The 18,775-nt window shown below is 49.6% G+C and overlaps 2 protein-coding genes across 71 annotated transcripts in view; one reads left to right on the top strand and one right to left on the bottom strand.

The window, feature by feature from the left end:
• Positions 1 to 10,727, bottom strand: part of PLD3 (phospholipase D family member 3) — a 30,960-nt gene extending 20,233 nt beyond the window's left edge. For 30 of the 46 annotated variants that reach the window (XR_013408571.1, XM_077976135.1, XM_077976129.1 and 27 more), the window contains exon 1: positions 10,523 to 10,621. The gene's annotated coding sequence lies outside the window, so the exon portion shown is untranslated. Of the gene's footprint in view, positions 1 to 43; positions 259 to 10,522; positions 10,622 to 10,656 lie in introns of those variants that run through there. The other 16 variants (XM_077976116.1, XM_077976119.1, XM_077976118.1 and 13 more) reach the window with 2 other exon arrangements.
• C19H19orf47 (chromosome 19 C19orf47 homolog) overlaps positions 10,492 to 18,775 on the top strand; it is a 50,863-nt gene continuing 42,579 nt past the window's right edge. For 12 of the 25 annotated variants that reach the window (XM_077982875.1, XM_077982865.1, XM_077982864.1 and 9 more), the window contains exons 1-2: positions 10,492 to 10,851; positions 17,494 to 17,545. In XM_077982875.1, coding sequence (XP_077839001.1) covers positions 10,651 to 10,851; positions 17,494 to 17,545 — 253 coding nt within the window. In that variant the 5' untranslated portion in view covers positions 10,492 to 10,650. Of the gene's footprint in view, positions 10,852 to 10,890; positions 10,965 to 11,780; positions 12,076 to 17,434; positions 17,546 to 18,775 lie in introns of those variants that run through there. The other 13 variants (XM_077982877.1, XM_077982873.1, XM_077982869.1 and 10 more) reach the window with 7 other exon arrangements.

The raw sequence follows: 18,775 nt of genomic DNA, 5'->3' as shown, positions 1-18,775 counted from the left end.
ACACTTTCATTCTCTGAACAATGTGGAGATTAATAATACCAACCTCACATTTGCTGGGAAGTCAATGAGGTCATCCATGGAAGGCAGGAAGCAGAGTAAGCCCTTGAAACATGCTGGTTGGTGAGATCTGTGTGTGCCCTCGTATCTTGTATACACTTCAATCACACATAATCAATTTATATGTGTCCCTTGTTATGTCCGTGTCTGATTTATTCCTCTAGCTCTAGGGCCCAGGCCATTGTAATTGCTCAAAAAATACTGAAAGCAGAAGAAATGGAGCAGCAGAATAGAAAAATTTGAGAGGAGATTATTTTAGATGTCTCTCTATACCTAGTGACACTTTTATACAGAATGATAACCAGCTGGTATCAGTTCTAAGCCCAGAGCATACAGGGTGGCTGCAGACAATGGCATCTCAGCCTGAGATTAAGGCTGAGAGGGTGGGGAAAAAAGGCTGATTCAAGCCATCTGAGAATGCAGAGTGTGCTTCTGAAGCCTACATACAGGAAACATGGGGCAGATCACACCGCAGGAGACATTTACAAATCCACAGGCTGGCCAGGAGCAGTAGCTCACGTCTGTAATCCCAGCACTTTGGTAGGCCGAGGTGGGAGGATCGCTTGAGCCCAGCACTTTGAGACTAGCCTGGGCAACATAGCGAGACCCTGTCTCTAATTTTAAAAACAACAAAATAAAAACAAATTCATGGGGCTTCCAAATGGTTTAAAACAGAAATGTTCTCATGTTTAATGGTGCTGATTTTCACTAGATGGTGCAGACCTCTTTGGACTAAACCATCAATTGTCTCTGGCCTCTCTGGACTGAACCATCAATTGTCTACAGAAAACAGAACAGAATACTGGTTTTGCAAACTGTTTTTTCATTTTCAGCAGTTAGATCCTTTATTTCAAAGGACCCTTTAAAGTAAGTGCCCCTCCTAGGGAGAGAAGACAGTCAGTCCAAAAAATAATTAAATAGGTCCAAAAGGCATCATGAATGATAAATACTTCTGAACTGGAACTAAAAAACCCTAAGTTGTCCCACTCTTGCTCAAAATCCTTCTGTGGCTCCCCATTGCCCCCAGGACAAAGTACAAACTTCTTACCATGTCCTACAGAGCCCTACATGGACAGGCCCCTGTGGACCTTCCTCCATCATTACAGCTTCAGTTCCCTCATTCTCCACCCAAAGCTCATCTGGTTTCCTCCTTTCCCCTGAACTCCAGCTCTGGAGGTCCCATGGCCCCCCAGACACCTCCTTCAAGGTATCCCCAGACTCCCACACCTACTATGTCCCCAATTGTCCTTACCATCTTCCTCCCCCAGTTCCCCATTTCAAGGAGAGCTGTCGAACCCATCCTTCAGGTCTCAGCCTTGGCGCCTCCTCCTCCAAAAAGCTCTCCTTGACTGCCCCCAGCCCTGGGCCTTGTCCTGGACCCCAACAACTTGTCGACTTGGCCCTGTGAGGGTCTCTCTAAATCACCCTCCCCACTAGGTCTGACCTAGTCTCTCCCACCTGGGTCCCCACTCCAGCCACCTCCCTTGGATCCCTCTCCTGCTCAAAAACACACTCTCAGCTCCTCACTGTGGCTGCCAGGGCCTTGAATGATCTTCCCCGAATGACCTCTTTGGTCTACTCTCTCACCGCTCTTCCCACCCCAGCCATAGTTATGATCTTTCAGTTCCTTGAACCAAAACCACATTTTCATCACCGGACCCTCCCACAGCTGCTTTTCCTGCGGAGCACACCTTGCTCATTTCTATCCACTCACGTACCATCTCCTCCACGAAGCCCTCTGGGCTCACACAGTCCCCTGGGCCTCCCTTTCCCAGACCTGATCCCTCTACCTATGCCTCCTAGGGAGAGAAGATGATCAGTCTGAAAAACAATTAAATAGGTCCAAAAAAGTATCATGAATGGTGAATACTTCTAAATTGGAACTACAAAAATCTAAGCTGTCCCACTCCTGCTCAAAATCAGTGCTGTGATTAGCTGGCAGTGCTTGATGCTGGCAATGCCTAGCGATGGGTTCGTCTGTCCTATTTGACTGGGAGCCCTATGATGGCAGGGCCAGGCTGTCTAACTCACTGCCATGTCCCCAGTGCCATGGAACATAGGAAAGTGCGTACCAGGTGCTCAGTGGCCAGTTAATCTATTAATTCAACTAATATTTAATCAGTAATGACTTGCTGACAAGCCCTGCTCCAGAAACTGAGATTACAGACGAAAAAAAAAAAAAAAAAAAGGAGCCGGCACGGTGGCTCACACCTGTAATCCAAACACTGTGGGAGGCTGAGGCGGGCGGATCACCTGAGGTTGGCGGTTTGAGACAAGCCTGACCAACATGGAGAAACCCTGTCTCTACTAAAAATACAAAATTAGCTGGGCGTGGTGGCGCATGTCTGTAATCCCAGCTATTTGGGAGGCTGAAGCAGGAGAACTGCTTGAACCTGGGAGGCAGAGGTTGCGGTGAGCTGAGATTGCGCCACTGTATTCCAGCCTGGGCAACAACAGCGAAACTCTGTCTCCAAAAAAAAAAAGGAAAAAAATTATTCCTAAAGATGTTATTCTTAAGAGTGAGAATAAATGAGTGAAATACATGGAATGTGCCTTGGAAAAAAATAGAGCAGGGGAGGGAGACAGTGGCATCACAACTTCCAAAGGCTTATGTCCCAGTTCAAAAATAATAATAGGGCTGGGCGTGGTGGCTCATGCCTGTAATCCCAGCACTTTGGGAGGTGGGTGGATCACTTGAGGTAAAGAGTTCGAGACCATCCTGGCTAACACAGTGAAACCCTGTCTCTACTAAAACTACAAAAATTAGCAGGGCGTGGTGGTGTGCACCTATAGTCCCGCTACTTGGGAGGCTGAGGCATGAGAATTGCTTGAACCTGGGAGGTGGAGGTTGTAGTGAGCTAAGATCACGCCACTGCACTGTAGCCTGGGCAACGGAGTGAGACTTAGTCTCAAAACAACAACACAAAACCAAAAATAACATAGCCAGGAGCGGTGGCTCACGCATGTAATCCCAGCACTCTGGGAGGCCGAGGCAGGCGGATCACCAGAGGTCAGGAGCTGGAGACCAGCCTGGCCAACATAGTGAAACTGCGTCTCTGTTAAAAATACAAAAATTAGCCAGGCGTGGTGGTGCACACCTGTAATTCCAGGTACTTAGGAGGCTGAGGCAGGAGAACTGCTTGAACCCGGGAGGCAGAAGTTGCACTGAACTGAGTTCGCACCACTGCATGCCAGCCTAGGTGACAGCGAGACAGTGTCTCAATGGAAAACAAAAAAATAATAATAACATGGCTGGGCACAGTTGCTCACTCCCACCTGTAATTCCAGCACTTTAGGAGGCCAAAGCAGGAGGATCACTTGAGCCCAGGAGTTTGGGACCTGGGCAGCCTGGGCAACAAATTGATATCTTGTCTCTACAAAAAAAAATAAAAAGGCTAGGCCGGGTGCAGGGGCTCACGCCTGTAATCCCAGCACTTTGGGAGGCCGAGGCGGTTGGATCACAAGGTCAGGAGTTCGAGACCAGTCTGACCAACATGATAAAATCCCGTCTCTACTAAAAATACAAAAATTAGCCGGGCCTGGTGGTGCACACCTGTAATTGCAGCTACTCAGGAGGCTGAGGCAGGAGAATCACTTGAACCTGGGAGGTGGAGGTTGCAGTGAGCCGAGATCGTGCCACTGCACTCCAGCCTGGGCGACATAACGAGACTGTCTCTAAATAAATAAATAATAAAAAATAAATAAAAAGGCTAAAAAATTAGCTGGGGATGGTGGTACATGCCTGTAGCCCTAGCTACATGGGAGGCTGTAGCAGGAGTATGTCTTGAGCCTGGGAGTTTGGGTATGCAGTGAGCCATGACTGCGCCACTGCACTCCGGCCTCAGTGAGAGAGCAAGACCGTGTCGCAAAAAGATAAAGAAAGAAAGAAAAATAATAAGATGGTAGGGCTAGGCGCAGTGGCTCACACCTGTAATCCCAGCACTTTGGGAGGCCGAGGTGGGCAAATCATGAGGTCAGGAGATCGAGGCCATCCTGGCTAACACAGTGAAACCCCATCTCTACTAAGAATACAAAAAATCAGCCAGGCATGGTGGCGGGTGCCTGCAGTCCCAGCTACTCGGGAGGCTGAGGCAGGAGAACGGCATGAACCTGGGAGGCGGAGCTTGCAGTGAGCCGAGACTGCGCCACTGCACTCCAGCCTGGGTGACAGACTGAGAATCCATCTCAACAAAAAGAAAAAGAAAAAAAAAAGAAAAAAAAAAAAGAAAAATAGTAACATGGTAAGTTTAGGGCAAAGCAATGTTACCATCTGTTTTTCAGATGAGGTGGCAGAGCTCAGGGAAATTGCCTGCTTAAGTTGCACAGCATTGGTTTGTCAGTTGGAAGATTGTTTTTTGAGACGGAGTCTTACTCTGTTGTCCAGACTGGAGTGCACTGGCAGGTTCTCGGCTCAGAGCAACCTCCATCTCCCAGGTTCAAGTGATTCTTGGGTCTCAACTTCCCGCGTAGGTGGGATTACAGGTGGCTACCACCATGCCTGGCTAATTTTTGTATTTTTAGTAAAGACAGTGTTTCACCATATTGGCCAGGTTGGTCTCGAACTCCTGACCTCAAGTGATCTGCCCACCTCAGCCTTCCAAAGTGCTGGGATTATAGGCATCAGCCGGGAATTTGAACTCAGAGCTCAGTTGTATTCCAGGGCAGTATACTGTTGAACTAATTCATGAATAAACAATGCAAAATCTCCCTTCATCACATCACGTGAGGGACCCTGTGACCTGAGGGAGGCGCGAGCCTATAAAAGTGCAGGGTGTGGAGTGAGACAGTGGGGCTTTTTGCATTTATTTTTGATTTTTTTTTTTGAGACAGGGTCTCCTTGCTCTGTTGCAGGCTGTAATGCAGTGCTAGGAACACACCTCACTGCAGCCTGGAACTCCTGGGCTCAAGTGGTCCTCCTGCTTCAGCCTCCCGAGTAGCTGGGACCACAAGTGTGTGCCACCACGCCCAGCTAGTTTTTATTTTTTTCGTAGAGTCGGAATCTCACCACATCGCCCAGGCTGCTATTGAACTGCTGGGCTCAAGTGATCTGCCTACCTCAGCCTCTCAAAGTGCTGGGATTACAGGCGTAAGCCACTGGGCCTGGCCTCAAAGCACTTAATATATTCATTTTATTGTTTTAAATTGGACTTAATATGTTTAATTTTCACAACAGTCCTCTTAAAAATCCCACTTAGGGAATTAAGGATCCAGAGAGGTGAAGTCACAGGTACAAAGGGACATAGACAGGATATGGGGTAAGCCCAGGACCTGGACTTTGGTTAAAAAAAAAAAAAAGAGAGAGAGAGAGGAAATGGAGCAAGGATTTGAACCCAAGCTGCCTCAAGCTTCCAGGGACAGATGCCCGATGACAGCTGCCTCTCCTGTTGTTCGTCATCTGTAGATCCCCTGCTGCCTGCCCCCCCACCCTCCAGGACAGAGCTGAACCCCGTGGTGGCGCTGGCCTCTCAAAAACTCCATTAGCATTTCTCCAGCCTGCCCTTCATTTTTTATTAATATTTATTTATTTATTTATTTGAGATGGAGTCTTGCTCTGTCGCCCAGGCTGGAGTGTAGTGGCGCGATCTCAGCTCACTGCAATCTCCACCTCCCAGGTTCGAGGGCTTTTCCTGCCTCGGCCTCCTGAATAGCTGGGATTACAGGCACCCACCACAACGCCCACCTAATTTTTTATACTTTTGGTAGAGATGGGGTTTCACCACGTTGGTCAGGCTGGTCTCGAACTCCTGACCTCAAGTGATCCGCCCAACTTTCTCCAAACTTTCTCCCAACATAAAGGATATGTGAGTGCGGACTGAAGATTCTGGCTCTCTTTCCAACAAGGCTGCCTCTCACTAGTTGATCCTGGGTAGAAGTTCTGGAGCTGCCACAGCTCAGGGTGATGGCTTCATGTCACACTGGACCGCATCCCTCCTCGGCTCCACATCCTCCTGTGGCTCCCACCTCACTCGGAGTAAAAGTCAGTCTTCTGCATGGCTCACAAGGCCTTCCACAATGTGCCCCATCGCCCCTCCAACATCATCTCTTGCCCCTCTCCTCTCTCACTGACCTCCTTGCTATTCCTTAAATATTCCAAGCTTGCTCCTACCTCAATGACTTTGCTTTTGCTGTTCTCTTTGCCTAGCATGCTCTTCCCCCCGAGGGCCGCCATTCTTTCTTTCTCTCTTTTTTTTTGAGATAGAATCTGACTCTGTCGCCCAGGCTGGAGTGCAATGGTGCAATCTCAGTTCACTGCAACCTCCGCTTCCCAGGTTCAAGCGATTCTCCTGCCTCAGCCTCCCGAATAGCTGGGATTATAGGTGTCTGCCACTATACCTGGCTAATTTTTTTGTATTTTTAGTAGAGACGGGGTTTCACCATATTAGTCAGGCTGGTCTCGAACTCCTGACCTCAGGTGATCCACCAGCCTTGGCCTCCCAAAGTGCTGGCATTATAGGCATGAGCCACCATGCCCAGCCATTTTCTTTTGTTGTTTTTTTATTTTTGAGACAGGGTCTCCCTCTGTTGCCCAGGCTGGAGTGTAGTGGCAAAATCATGGCTCACTGAAGCCTCAAACTCCCAAGCTCAAGTGATCCCCCCACCTCTCAGCCTCCCACATAGCTGGGACTACAAGTGCACACCACCATACCTGTTTAATTTTTGTAGAGATGGGGTTTCGCTATGTTGCCCAGGCTGGCTGCAAACTCCTGAGCTCCAGTGATCCGCCTTCCTCAGCCTCCCAAAGTGCTGTGATCATAGGTGTGAGCCACCGCGCCCGGCCCCACTCTCTCTTCTCCTTCAAGTCTTTGGTTCAAATGTCACCTTCTCAGAAAGCTTTCCTTGACCACCCTATTTAAAATTACAACCTTGACCCCACATTCCCCATGCCCTTTCTAATACATCCAATAATCTACTTTCCTATTTACCTATTGCCTCTTACCCTTACTAGAGTTTAGGACACTCTATAAGGCCAGATTTTTTTTTTTTTTTGGAGACGGGGTCTCACTCTGTCACCCAGGCCGGAGTGCAGTGGTGCGATCTCAACTCACTGCAGCCTCCGCCTGCCGGGTTCAAGCAATTCTAACCTCAGCCTCCCAAGTTGCTCGGATTATAAGGGTGCGCCACCATGCCTGGCTAATTTTTGCATTTTTAATAGAGATGGGGTTTCACCATGTTGTCCAGGCTGGTCTCAAACTCCTGACCTCAGGTGATCCACCTGCTTCGGCCTCCTAAAGTGCTTGGATTACAGGTGTGAGCCACTGCGCCCAGCCAAGATATTTTTGTCTGTACTGTTCATTAAGGTGTCCCCAATGCCTAGCAGTGTTGAGCACACAGACAGCACATGCTTAAGAATTATGTGCAAAATGATTAATTTGTGTTTTCATTCCCATATTGCAGATGCAGTAACCGAGGCGCAGGGAGGTTAAGCCAGTTGCCCAAGATCATGTAGTTTTTTGTTTTTTTTTTGTTTTGAGATGGAGTCTCGCTCTTGTTGCCCAGGCTAGAGTGCAATGGCGCGATCTCGGCTCACTGCAACCTCTGCCTCCTGGGTTCAAGTGATTCTCCTGTCTCAGTCTCCCAAGTAGCTGGGATTACAGGCATGTGCCACCATGCCCGGCTAATTTTTTTTTTTTTTGAGACAGAGTCTTGCTCTGTCGCTCAGGTTAGAGTGCAGTGGCACGATCTTGCTCACTGCCAGCTCCACCTCCCGGGTTCACGCCATTCTCCTCCCTCAGCCTCCCCAAGTAGCTGGGACTACAGGCGCCCGCCACCGTGCCCGGCTAATTTTTTGTATTTTTAGTAGAGACGGGGCTTCACCGTGTTAGCCAGGATGGTCTCGATCTCTTGACCTTGTGATCCGCCTGCCTTGGCCTCCCAAAGTGCTGGGATTACAGGCGTGAGCCACTGTGCCCTGCCACTTTTTTTTTTTTTTTGAGACGGAGTCTCGCTCAGTCATCCTGGCCAGAGTGCAGTGGCGCGATCTCGGCTCCCTGCAACCTCCACCTCCTGGGTTCAGGTGATTCTCCTGCCTCAGCCTCCCGAGAAGCTGGGACTATAGATGAGTGTCACCATGCCCAGCTAATTTTTTATTTTTAGTAGAGATGGTATTTCACCACGTTGGCCAGGCTGGTCTCAAACTCCTAGCCTCAAATGATCTGCCTGCCTTGGCCTCTCAAAGTGTTGGGATTACAAGTGTGAGCTATCACGTCTGGCTTTTCCTTTTTTTGTAGAGATGGGGTTTTGCTGTGTTGCCCAGGCAGGTCTTGAACTCACAACCTCAAGCAATCCTCCCATCTTGACCTTCCAAAGTTTTGGGATTACAAGTGTGAGCCAATCACTGCACCCAACCACTTTAATGTTTTTTAGAGATGGTGTCTCACTCTGTCACCCAAGTTGGAGTGCAGTAGCACAATCATAGCTCACTGCAGCCTCAAACTCCTGGGCTTAGTGATCCTCCCACCTCAGCCTCCTGAGTAGCTGCTACTACAGGTGCACATCACTGTGTCCATTTAATTAAAAAAAAAAATTTTTTTTTTGTAGGGATGGGGTCTTGCTATTTGCCCAGGCAGGTCTGTTTTTGTATTGTTTTGTTTTTTGCTTCATTTTTCTTTTTTTGGAGACAGTCTCGCTCTGTTGCCCAGTCTGGAAGGCAGTAGGGCTATCTCAGCTCACTGCAGCCTTCACCTCCAGGCTTCAAGGGATTCTCCTGCCTCAGCTTCCCAAGTAGCTAGCTGGGAGTACAGGCATGCACCATCACATCTAAGTTTTTTTGTTTTTTTTTTTTAGTTGAAATGGGGTTTCACCCTGTTGGCCAGGCTGGTCTCAAACCCCTTGCCTCAAGTGATCCGTCTGTCTTGGCCTCCCAAAATGCTGGCATTACAGGCAAGAGCCACCTCGTCCGGCCTAGGACTGATGAGGTGTGACTTAAATGTGGGAGAAACAGGCTTCATCTCTCCATAGTCCTAATTCTAAAAGTCCAGGGAATTCTGGGCCTAAGCTACCTACAGTTTCCCCCTCACCAAGTCCTCCTCAACCCTTGCAGCACTAGCTAAATGCTTTCATTTTGGGGAGTGGAGGAAATCACTCAATCCCATAAGGTAACGAGATAGGGATTAAGTATTTACAGAAGCAAGGTTCACAATGGCCGATGGGCTACTGCCACAGGTGTGGTGACGTGGCAGAGGTAAGGGCAACATGGAGACTGTGAGGTGGTGTGGCTGCTGTGGCAGAGTGTCTGTCCTGATACGAGGTCCATGACGACACCCTGGGAATGACGAGGCAGCTGGGGAGAGGGGGAGAGTGACCATGAGGATATGATGAAGGTGACTGGATGAGGGTGAGGGTGACATGGTTTATTATTTTTATTGAGACTGAGTCTCGCTCTTGTCGCCCAGGATGGAGTGCAATGGCGCGATCTCGGCTCACCGCAACCTCCACCTCCCAGGTTCAAGCCATTCTCCTGCCTCAGCCTCTGGAGTAGCTGGGATTATAGGCATGCACCACCACGCCCGGCCAATTTCGTATTTTTAGTAGAGACAGGGTTTCTCCATTTTGATCAGGCTGGTCTCGAACTCCCGACATCAGGTGATCCGCCCACCTTGGCCTCCCAAAGTGCTGGGATTACAGGCGTGAGCCACTGCACCGGGCAGAGGGTGACATGGTTAATAACAATATTAGCTAAAAACACCATGTCAAGCTCAGCCTGCCACAAGAATAAACTCGCAGAATTGTCACACTCAGCCCTGATGTGGATGTCCCCACGTGCATTTTGCAGATGAAGCTGGGATTGGAAAGGTGCCATAAGGTAGTCAAGGTATCCAGAGGTGTAGTGGTGGGGCTGGGATTCTGACACTCCCCAGGTAATGGGCTGCAGTACCCTGTATGTTATGTGAGCTGTGATACAGGGAAATGACGAAGACACGGAGGGAAGACAAATAACTGTAAGGCTGGGTGGCTCCTTATGGGGAAAGCTGGAAACATGAGGAATGGATGGTGACTGTCAGAGGAACAGTGATGCCAAGGGAGGGACAAAGACATAAGGGGTAATGATGACATAAGGGCTGCATTAGCGCGATTTAAGAAGAGCGATGGGGACAGTAGCCATGCGAAGGTGACTTGGGGGTATGATGAGGGTTTAAGAGAAATGAGGATTTTATAAAGGAGAAATGGCAACAAAAGCGGGATGCAGGTAACACAGGGCGATGACGCATTTAAAGGGAGCGATTACGACCTATGGTGGCAAAGAGGGCTTAAGGGGAAGGAAAGCGAGTTAAGGGCGTTGATGGCGACTTTAAAGAGGGTGATGGCGACAGAAGGGGAGTTGTGACGATTTAAGTGGGACGAGACAGAAGGAGAGGAATGGTGACATAAAGGGACCGAGGACGACATAAGGGAGGCGATGCATTATAGCGGGGAGGACAACACGAGGAGGGTAGCCGAGGCGCCGCGCCCCTAGATCGCACAGTACCTGCACTCCACGTCTCCCACTCCGGGACCCAGCCCCACACGAACCTTCCAGGATGTATCCCCGCCTGACCGCCCCCTAGCCGCGCGCAGGCGCACTACTGCTAGACTGCGGGCCTGCGGGGGCCAGGCATGCACCTTTCTCATTGGTCGCGCCGCTCGCTGGCGTCGGGCGGAGGAGAGCGCCCGGCGAAGGTGGGCGGTCACGTGACGTACACGCCCGCACTCCTGCTGGTGACGGTGGGCGGTCACGTGACGGTTATGGCCGCACTCTCGCTGGTGGCGGCCTGGTGGGCTAGAGCGGCCGCGGGCTGGTCAGTTCAGCTTCCTGCGGTGAGGGGGTGCTTCCGGGGCGGGCAGCCCGGGCCGGGGGTGGAGTGTCTGACAGTTGGCGCCGCCGGGAGGGAGGGCGGGCGGCGCGAGTGGGCGCGGGCCCGGTGGGCCAGGTGAGGCGCGGGCCGGGGGTGGTGGGACTGGGCCGGTTGCGGTAGGGACGGGTGGCGTCCAGGGCTCTGGACTCAGTTCGGGCTCCGCTGTACGGCTTCGGACGTACGATTTGTTTCTCTGAGCCTCAGTTTCCTCCCCTGTGGAATGGGGGTTAGAATCTGACTGTATCATCGGCTTTATAAATGGGAGTGAGAAGTCAGGTTGTATACGTTGGATCCCTTAGCTCAGCTCCTCCGCATAACGCTCACTTCGTTACTATACTATTATTGTTAGTATTGATGTTTGCGCTTAGTATGAAAAATTGTTGGGTTTGGAAGCCGTCGGATTTTGGTTCAAGTCCTGCACCACTGTGAGGCAGTGGGGCCTGTGTCTTCGCTTCCTTGAACCCCTTTTTTTCTCATCTGTACAGTGAGAGCAGATAGTCCCAGTATCATAGGGTCGTCTTGAGGATTCTGACGAAGTGTGTGTGTGTAGAGATTTTAAGCAGAGGGGCTGGCACAGTGAGAGCTCGTGGATTGGGAGTATAATGATAATGATTCTGAGAGTCATTGGTGTAGCTGGGAATTCCATGGAAGTAGGGGGAGAAAGCTCAGAGACAGCAATAGGAAAAACTTAGGACTGGAGCTGAGAAAATCGACATCCTGCCGCTTACTATTTGACCAATTTTGCTGAGTCCTGAAGTATTAGTTTTTTTCTTTTTCTTGATCATGACTAGTGCATTTTTTCCCCCAGTAAATTAATTTGAGAAGGCAAATTTGCATTGCTGTCTTCTTCTTCTTCTTCTTTTTTGAGACCGAGTTTCTCTCGTTGCCCAGGCTGGAGTGCGATCTCGCTCACCGCAACCTCTGCCTCCCGGGTTCAAGTGATTCTCCTGCCTCAGCCTCCCGAGTAGCTGGGATTACAGGCATGCGCCACCACGCCCTGCTAATTTTTTTTGTATTTTAGTAGAGATGGGGTTTCTCCATGTTGGTCAGGCTGGTCTCGAACTTCTGACTTCAGGTGATCCGCCCGCCTCGGCCTCACAAAGCGCTGGGAGCCACCGTGCCTGGCGCATTGCTGTCTTCAATGAAAAACTAGCATTGCTGGCCATGAGAGGAAGGAAAAGTTCAGGTAAAATACAATGGAAACTGAACAGCCTGTTACATTGTACACTGAAATGGAAAGATAATTGAAAAAGGAATACTACTTATTCCCTTTGAATAGGAATACTGTTCAGAACTTGTACTGTGTGATTCCCTGTTGTCAGATCCCATCGACCCCCATCAAGTTGTCCTTATGCTTGTTCCCAGCTCACCCTTTGTATACAACTAGCATTAAGTCAGTGACTGTCCATCCCACTGTTTCCCTAGATCACTGAAGATTTGTTTTATTTTGATGCACACTTAACATCGCACTTACCACCTGCTGTGCATCTTCATTCTAAGGATTCTGTTTATTAACTCGTTTAATCCCTGTAACACCATTAAGAATGGGTCCTTGGCTGGGTGCGGTGGCTCACACCTGTAATCCCAGCACTTTGGGAGGCCAAGACGGGCGGATCACGACATCAGGAGATCGAGACCATCCTGGCTAATACGGTGAAACCCTGTCTCTACTAAAAATACAAAAAATTAGCCGGGCATGGTGGTGGTAATCCCAGCTACTTGGGAGGCCAAGGCAGGAGAATTGCATGAACCTGGGAGGCAGGGGTTGCAGTGAGCCGAGATCACACCACTGCACTCCAGCCTGGGTGACAGAGTGGGACTCCATCTCAAAAAAAAAAACCTTTTTTTTATTTTGAGATGGTGGTTTTTTATTTTTATTTTTTATTATTTATTTTATTTATTTTGTTTTGAGACAAGGTCTCACTCTGTAGCTCAGGCTGGAGTGCAGTGGTGCGATCTGGGATTACTGCAACCTCTGCCTCCCGGGCTCAAGCAATTCTCCTGCCTCAGCCTCCTGAGTAGCTAGGATTACAGGTGTCCACCACCATGCCTGGCTAATTTTTGTAGAGATGGGGTTTCCCTATGTTGGCCAGGCTGGTCTCGAACTCCTGACCTTGTGATCCACCTGCCTTGGCCTCCCAAGGTGCTGGAATTACAGGCATGAGCCACCGTGCTGGCCAGGAATGGGTACTCTCACTTTTTTTTTTTTTTTGAGATGGAGTCTCACTGTTGCCCAGGCTGGAGTATAGTGGTGCAGTTTCGGCTCACTGCAACCTCTGGAGTGCAGTGGCGTGATCTCGGCTCACTGCAACCTTCGCCTCCTGGGTTCAAGCAGTTCTCCTGCCTCAGCCTCCCAAGTGGCTGGGACCACAGGCACCTGCCACCACACCCAGCTAATTTTTGTATTTTTAGTAGAGACAGGGTTTCACCATATTGCTGGGATTAGCCACCACACCTGGCTAATTTTTTGTATTTTTAGTAGAGGCGGAGTTTCACCATGTTGGCCAGGCTAGTCTCAAACTCCTGACCTTGTAATCCACCCGCCTTGGCCTCCCAAAGCGTTGGGATTACAGGCATGAGCCACTGTGCCCAGCCACCTTTCTTTTCTTTTCTTTTTCTTTTTTTGAGGCAGAGTCTCGCTCTGTTGCCCATGCTGGAGTGTAGTGGCATAATCTTGGCTTACTGCAACCTCTGCCCCGCCTGGGTTGAAGCGATTCTCCCACCTTAGCCTCCCGAGTAGCTGGGATTACAGGCATGCGCTACCATGCCTGGCTTATTTTTGGTAGAGATGGGCCTTCACCATATTGGCCAGGCCAGGAGGTCAGGTTGGTCTCGAACCCCTGACCTCAGGTGATCCACCTGCCTCGGCCTCCCAGAGTGCTGGGATTACAGGCATGAGCCGCCGTGCCCGGCTTTTTTTTTTTTTTTTCCTTTTTTCAACAGTGACAGGGTCTCACTGTATCGCCCAGGCTGGCCTCAAAATCCTAGGCTCCAGAGATCCTCCTGCTTCAGCTTCCCAAAATGCTGGGACTACAGGTGTGAGTCACCATACCCGGCCTTAGCATTCTTATTGTGCAGTTGAGGAAGTGAGGTCAGAAAGGTTAAGCTACTTGTTCAGAGTCAGGATTAGGATGTGGTAAAATTGGGATTTGGATACAGGTCTTCTAAGGGCTTAGCACATGGAGCCTGTTATGTGGTAATTCCTTGAGTTTTGGGAGCTGCTGTCTTTAAAATGACTATTATAATTTTCCTTATTCAGAAAGTCAGTGCTGGAGATGGGCTTTTAGGATTGTGGAGAGAGGAAATTGAATCCAGTAGGGTCTGTAGCACTTGGGGAAGAATACCAGTACTTAAAGGATTCCAGTTAGCATTAACTGAGACATTGAAAAACAGACCATAGTACCTGGCTTGTAGTAATCCCTCAATCAGCATGAACCATAGCCATTGGACTGCCTGGGGTCCAAGTCCTGCTGCTGCCTTTACTTGCTGTATGATCTTGAACTCCTAGGCTCAAGGGATCCTCCTGCCCCTAAAGTGCTGGAATGACAGGCCTGAGCCACTGTGCCCAGCCTTTTGCTGTGTGATCTTGGACCTGCCATTCTTATCTGTAACTTGGGACTCATTTTTCCATTTTTCTGAGGGTGGTTGTGAGGAGTCACTGAGATGTGTATATGCTCAGTTCCTGGCGCATAGTAAACGCTCAATGGGAGTTACTCCATGGGCATCAGAATCAGGAAGAACTTGTTTTTGAATCCCAGTAAGGTTAGTTGCTAGATGTGCCATTTGACAAATGACTGCACCTCAATGAGTTGGGGTTTTTCATCCGTAAAAACAGGGCTAATAATAGTCCTCACTCACTGAGCTGTTGGGATGCATCTGCATGATGCTTGGCCCTGGTCCTGATGCATAGTTAGTGCTTGGTTTGTGAGATGTTCTGTCTGACTTACTGAGACCTCTCCGTGCTCTGTTCTTTGAGAGATGCATGTTGTATTTTCTTTTCTTTTTTTTTTTCTTTTTTTTTGAGACAGAGTCTTTCTCTGTCACCCAGGCTAGAGTGCAGTGGCGCGATCTCGGCTCCCTGCAACCTCTGCCTCCTGGGTTCAGGCGATTCTCCTGCCTCAGCCTGCGGAGTAGCTGGGATTATAGGCACCCACCATCACGCCTGGCTAATTTTTGTATTTTAGGAGAGATGGGTTTTCACCATGTTGGCCAGGCTGGTCTCAAACTCCTGGTCTCAGGTGATCCACCCGCCTCAATCTCCCAAAGTGCTGGGATTGCAGGCATGAGCCACTGTGCCTGGCCTGTGTTGTCTTTGGCCAGTGGTAAAATTCAGAAGGGAAATTGGATCTAAGAGTGTTGAGTACAGGACAGAGTGATGTCTGTGGTCATACTCATCAGTAAGAGATTGAGCAGAAGACCAAGTGCCTGTAATCCCAGCACTTTGGGAAACTGATGTGGGCAGATCACTTGACGTCAGGAGTTCGAGACCAGCCTGACCAACATGGTGAAACCCTGTCTCTACTAAAAATACAAAAATTAGCTGGGTGTGGTGGCGGGTGCCTGTGGTCCCAGCTACTTGGGAGGCTGAGGCTGGAGAACCGCTTGAACCCAGGAGGCGAAGGTTGCAGTGAGCCGAGATCACGCCACTGTACTCCAGCCTGGGCGACAGAGTGAGACTTTGTCTCAAAAAAAAAAAAAAAAAAAAAAAAAATTGAGCAGAAGCCAGGGAAGGGCAAGATTAACAATGCTGAGGATAGAGAAGAGAGTCTCATATGTAGGGACTTAGGGAAAGGTCACGAAGTAGATGGCAGTGGAGCAGAAGGAAGGAGAGGTTGCCAGGAGGAGACAGGTATTCCAGGCACAGGTGACATCCTCTAAAAATGGGAGGCCGGCAAAGCACCTGTGTGGGGAAGGAGGCCTGGAGGATGAGATCAGGCACAACACCTCCAGGGTGCTTAGTAGGCACCAAGCACTGTCTCAAGTGCTTTTATTCATAGAAACTCATCTAGCTCTTACAGCAGTCCTCTAAGGTAAGTCATGTTTGCACCCTCCCAATTCACAAATGGGGACACCATGGCCCGACTGGTGAAGTCACTTGCCGAGATCACACAGCTCATAAGTGGTAGAGCTGGATTTGAACCCTACAGTCTGGTTGCAGAGTTCTTACTCTTGACCACTCCATTATACCATCAAAATCTGTTAGGGGATGGGACAGATTTTATGGGGTTGTAAACAGGAAGGTTCTGGGACAGAGGGCTTCTGCACCTCACGGAGGGGTGAGGGAGGATCAGTACTGGGGGCTGCGGTAGATCGAAGGGAGCAGAGTGAGGGGAGAGGGCAGAGGACCCGGGTCAGGGAAGAGGCAGAGAGCTAAGTAGGAAGTTTTGGCCAGGGCAGTGTAGGCCCCGTGATCTTGGAGTCGGATAGCGTTGAATCAGCACATGAAAAAGTTACTTCCTTTAGTTCCCATTCAGCACTGCTTTTATTGGAGATAGTCTCCACTGGTGCTAAAATGTCTTTAACACCACCTTTCTACCATCTGCTAATGTAAGGGAAAATTGGTTTTCCATGTCTTCTCTGGGACGCCTCATGATCAGGTCACCACTTCTGTGACCTGTCTCCTCCCAAGGTCCTCCCTGCTCGCTCCACTGCAGCCACGCTGGCTCCTTGCTTTCCCTCCAGCATGCCAGGTGAGCCACTGGCTCAGGGCGCTGGACTTGCTGTACCTTCTTCTGGAACACTTTTTCTCTGTAAAACCACATGGCTCATTGCTTCCCTCCCTTTAGCTCTCTAAATGTTGCTTTAGGTCTTCCCTGGTCACTCTGTTGAAAATTACAACCACTCCCTTCCCAGGTCCTCCATGTCTTCTCCATGGCACTAAAGGCTTCCTAATGTACTCTACTAACTGTTTGGCTTGTTTACTCTCTGTCTCCCCTGTCGCCTGTACCCAGCTAGCTGCTAAGTTCCATGGCTTGTTCACCTTGGTATCCCTAAGAGTGCCTTACACATAGTAGGTTCTCAGTGAATAGGGCTTTGGGTTTATTTGTTTGAAGACTAGTCAAGTGCAGTAGTGAGAAAGGGAGAAAGAGTAGAATAAGGGGTTCCCTCTGTAAGGGACTATGAACAGTCAATTGAGATAATTCATTACCTTTGGACCAGCCTGTTTTTTTTTTTTGAGACAGGGTCTTGCCATGTTGTCCAGGCTGGTCTTGAACTCCTGGCCTCAATTGATCTTCCCATCTTGGCCTCCCAAAGTGCTGGGATTACAGACATGAGCCAGCACGCTTGGTTGGTATTTATCGTTAAAGTTTTGGCCAGAAGTGTCTTATTTCTGTTGCACTCCTTTTCCAGCCAACCTTTTGGGGTGTGTGGGAATGGAACTGTGGACATTTGCTGTCCCTGGGCCTTGTCTCAGGCACAAGCGATGATGGTGGTGGCAGCTCTGTCCCAGGCTGACTTCCTGCCAGCTGCTCCAGGCTATTCCTGGGCGGTGAGCCTGTAGCCCAGGAACGTTCCTCTGGCATGCAGGCAGACAGGCACAGGAGAGGGACAAACACTCACAGCCGGCAGCAACTCATGGGCCCTCTCCTCTCTTCTCTTTCAGGCTCCAGGGAGCAGTGTCAGGGCCAGGGAGACGATGGTCTCCGTGACTATGGGTGAGTCTGTGGCCTTCTCTCCAGGGCCCCCTCTCCCCACTGCCCTTTTTGAGGTATGGCCTTGGTGGGGGACGAGGGGGTGGGGGAGGGAGGGCTGGGTCATTGGCAGGAACAGCTGTACTCTGAGGACTGTGGCAGGGTGGGGCTGGAACTGCTTGAGGCCTGCCCGCCTCCTTGCCGGATCTCTCTCCTGACTGTATAGTTTAGCTGTGAAGAACGTGGGTTATGAAGTCCAGCAGGTCTCCCACGTGGCCTCACAGAGCCTTGGTTTTCTCACCTGTGAAATGGAAATGATATTCCCACATCCTGGGATTAAGGAGATTATAGTACGTAAAAGCTTGGGTGTAGTTCTAAACAAACCTTAGGTGTTGTTATTATCACAAGCCTTAAGCTCTGTATTTGGGGATTGCTAAGGCACAGATATTAGTTGGTGGCTTTGAAAAATGTTGACATTTATTATAATGTAGAAAAATATATTTTATATATATAATTTTTTGAGATGGAATTTCACTCTTGTTGCCCAGGCTGGAGTACAGTGGCACGATCTCGGCTCACTGCAACCTCTACCTCCCAGGTTCAAGCGATTCTCCTTGAGAATCCAAATAGCTGGGATTACAGCCTCCCAAATAGCTGGGATTACAGGCGTGTGCCACCACGCCCAGCTAATTTTTGTATTTTTAGTAGAGACAGGGTTTCACCATGTTGGCCAGGCTGGCCTCGAACTCCTGACCTCAGGTGATCTGCCCTCTCCGGCCTCCCTAAGTGCTGGGATTACAGGCATGAGCCATCATGCCTGGCCCATAAAATATATTTGTATAGTTTTAAGAGTGATTAAGAAGCAAAGTCTGAGTATATCCTTTTTTTTTTTGAGACAGGCTCACACTTTGTTGCCCATGCTGGAGTGCAGTGGTGTAATCTCGGCTCACTGCACCCTCCGCCTCCCAGGCTCAGGTGATCCTCCCATCTCAGCTTCCTGAGTAGCTGGGACTAGAGGGACGCACCATCATGCCCGGCTAATTTTTATATTTTTTGTAGAGATGGGGTTTCGCCATGTTGCCCAGGCTGGTCTTGAATTCCTGTGCTCAAGAGATCCTCCTGCCTCAGCCTCCCAAAGTGCTGGGATTACACAGGTGAGCCACCGCGCCTGGCCTGTATTCCTTTTTTTTAGACAGAGTCTTGCTTTGTCACCAGGCTGGAGTGCAGTGGCACGATCTTGGCTCAATGCAACCT

Source organism: Macaca mulatta, chromosome 19 (genome assembly GCF_049350105.2).
Source record: "Macaca mulatta isolate MMU2019108-1 chromosome 19, T2T-MMU8v2.0, whole genome shotgun sequence".
Lineage (NCBI taxonomy): Eukaryota > Metazoa > Chordata > Mammalia > Primates > Cercopithecidae > Macaca > Macaca mulatta.
The sequence above is the reverse complement of the archived record's forward strand: the minus strand, read 5'-3'. Positions and strand labels throughout refer to the sequence as shown.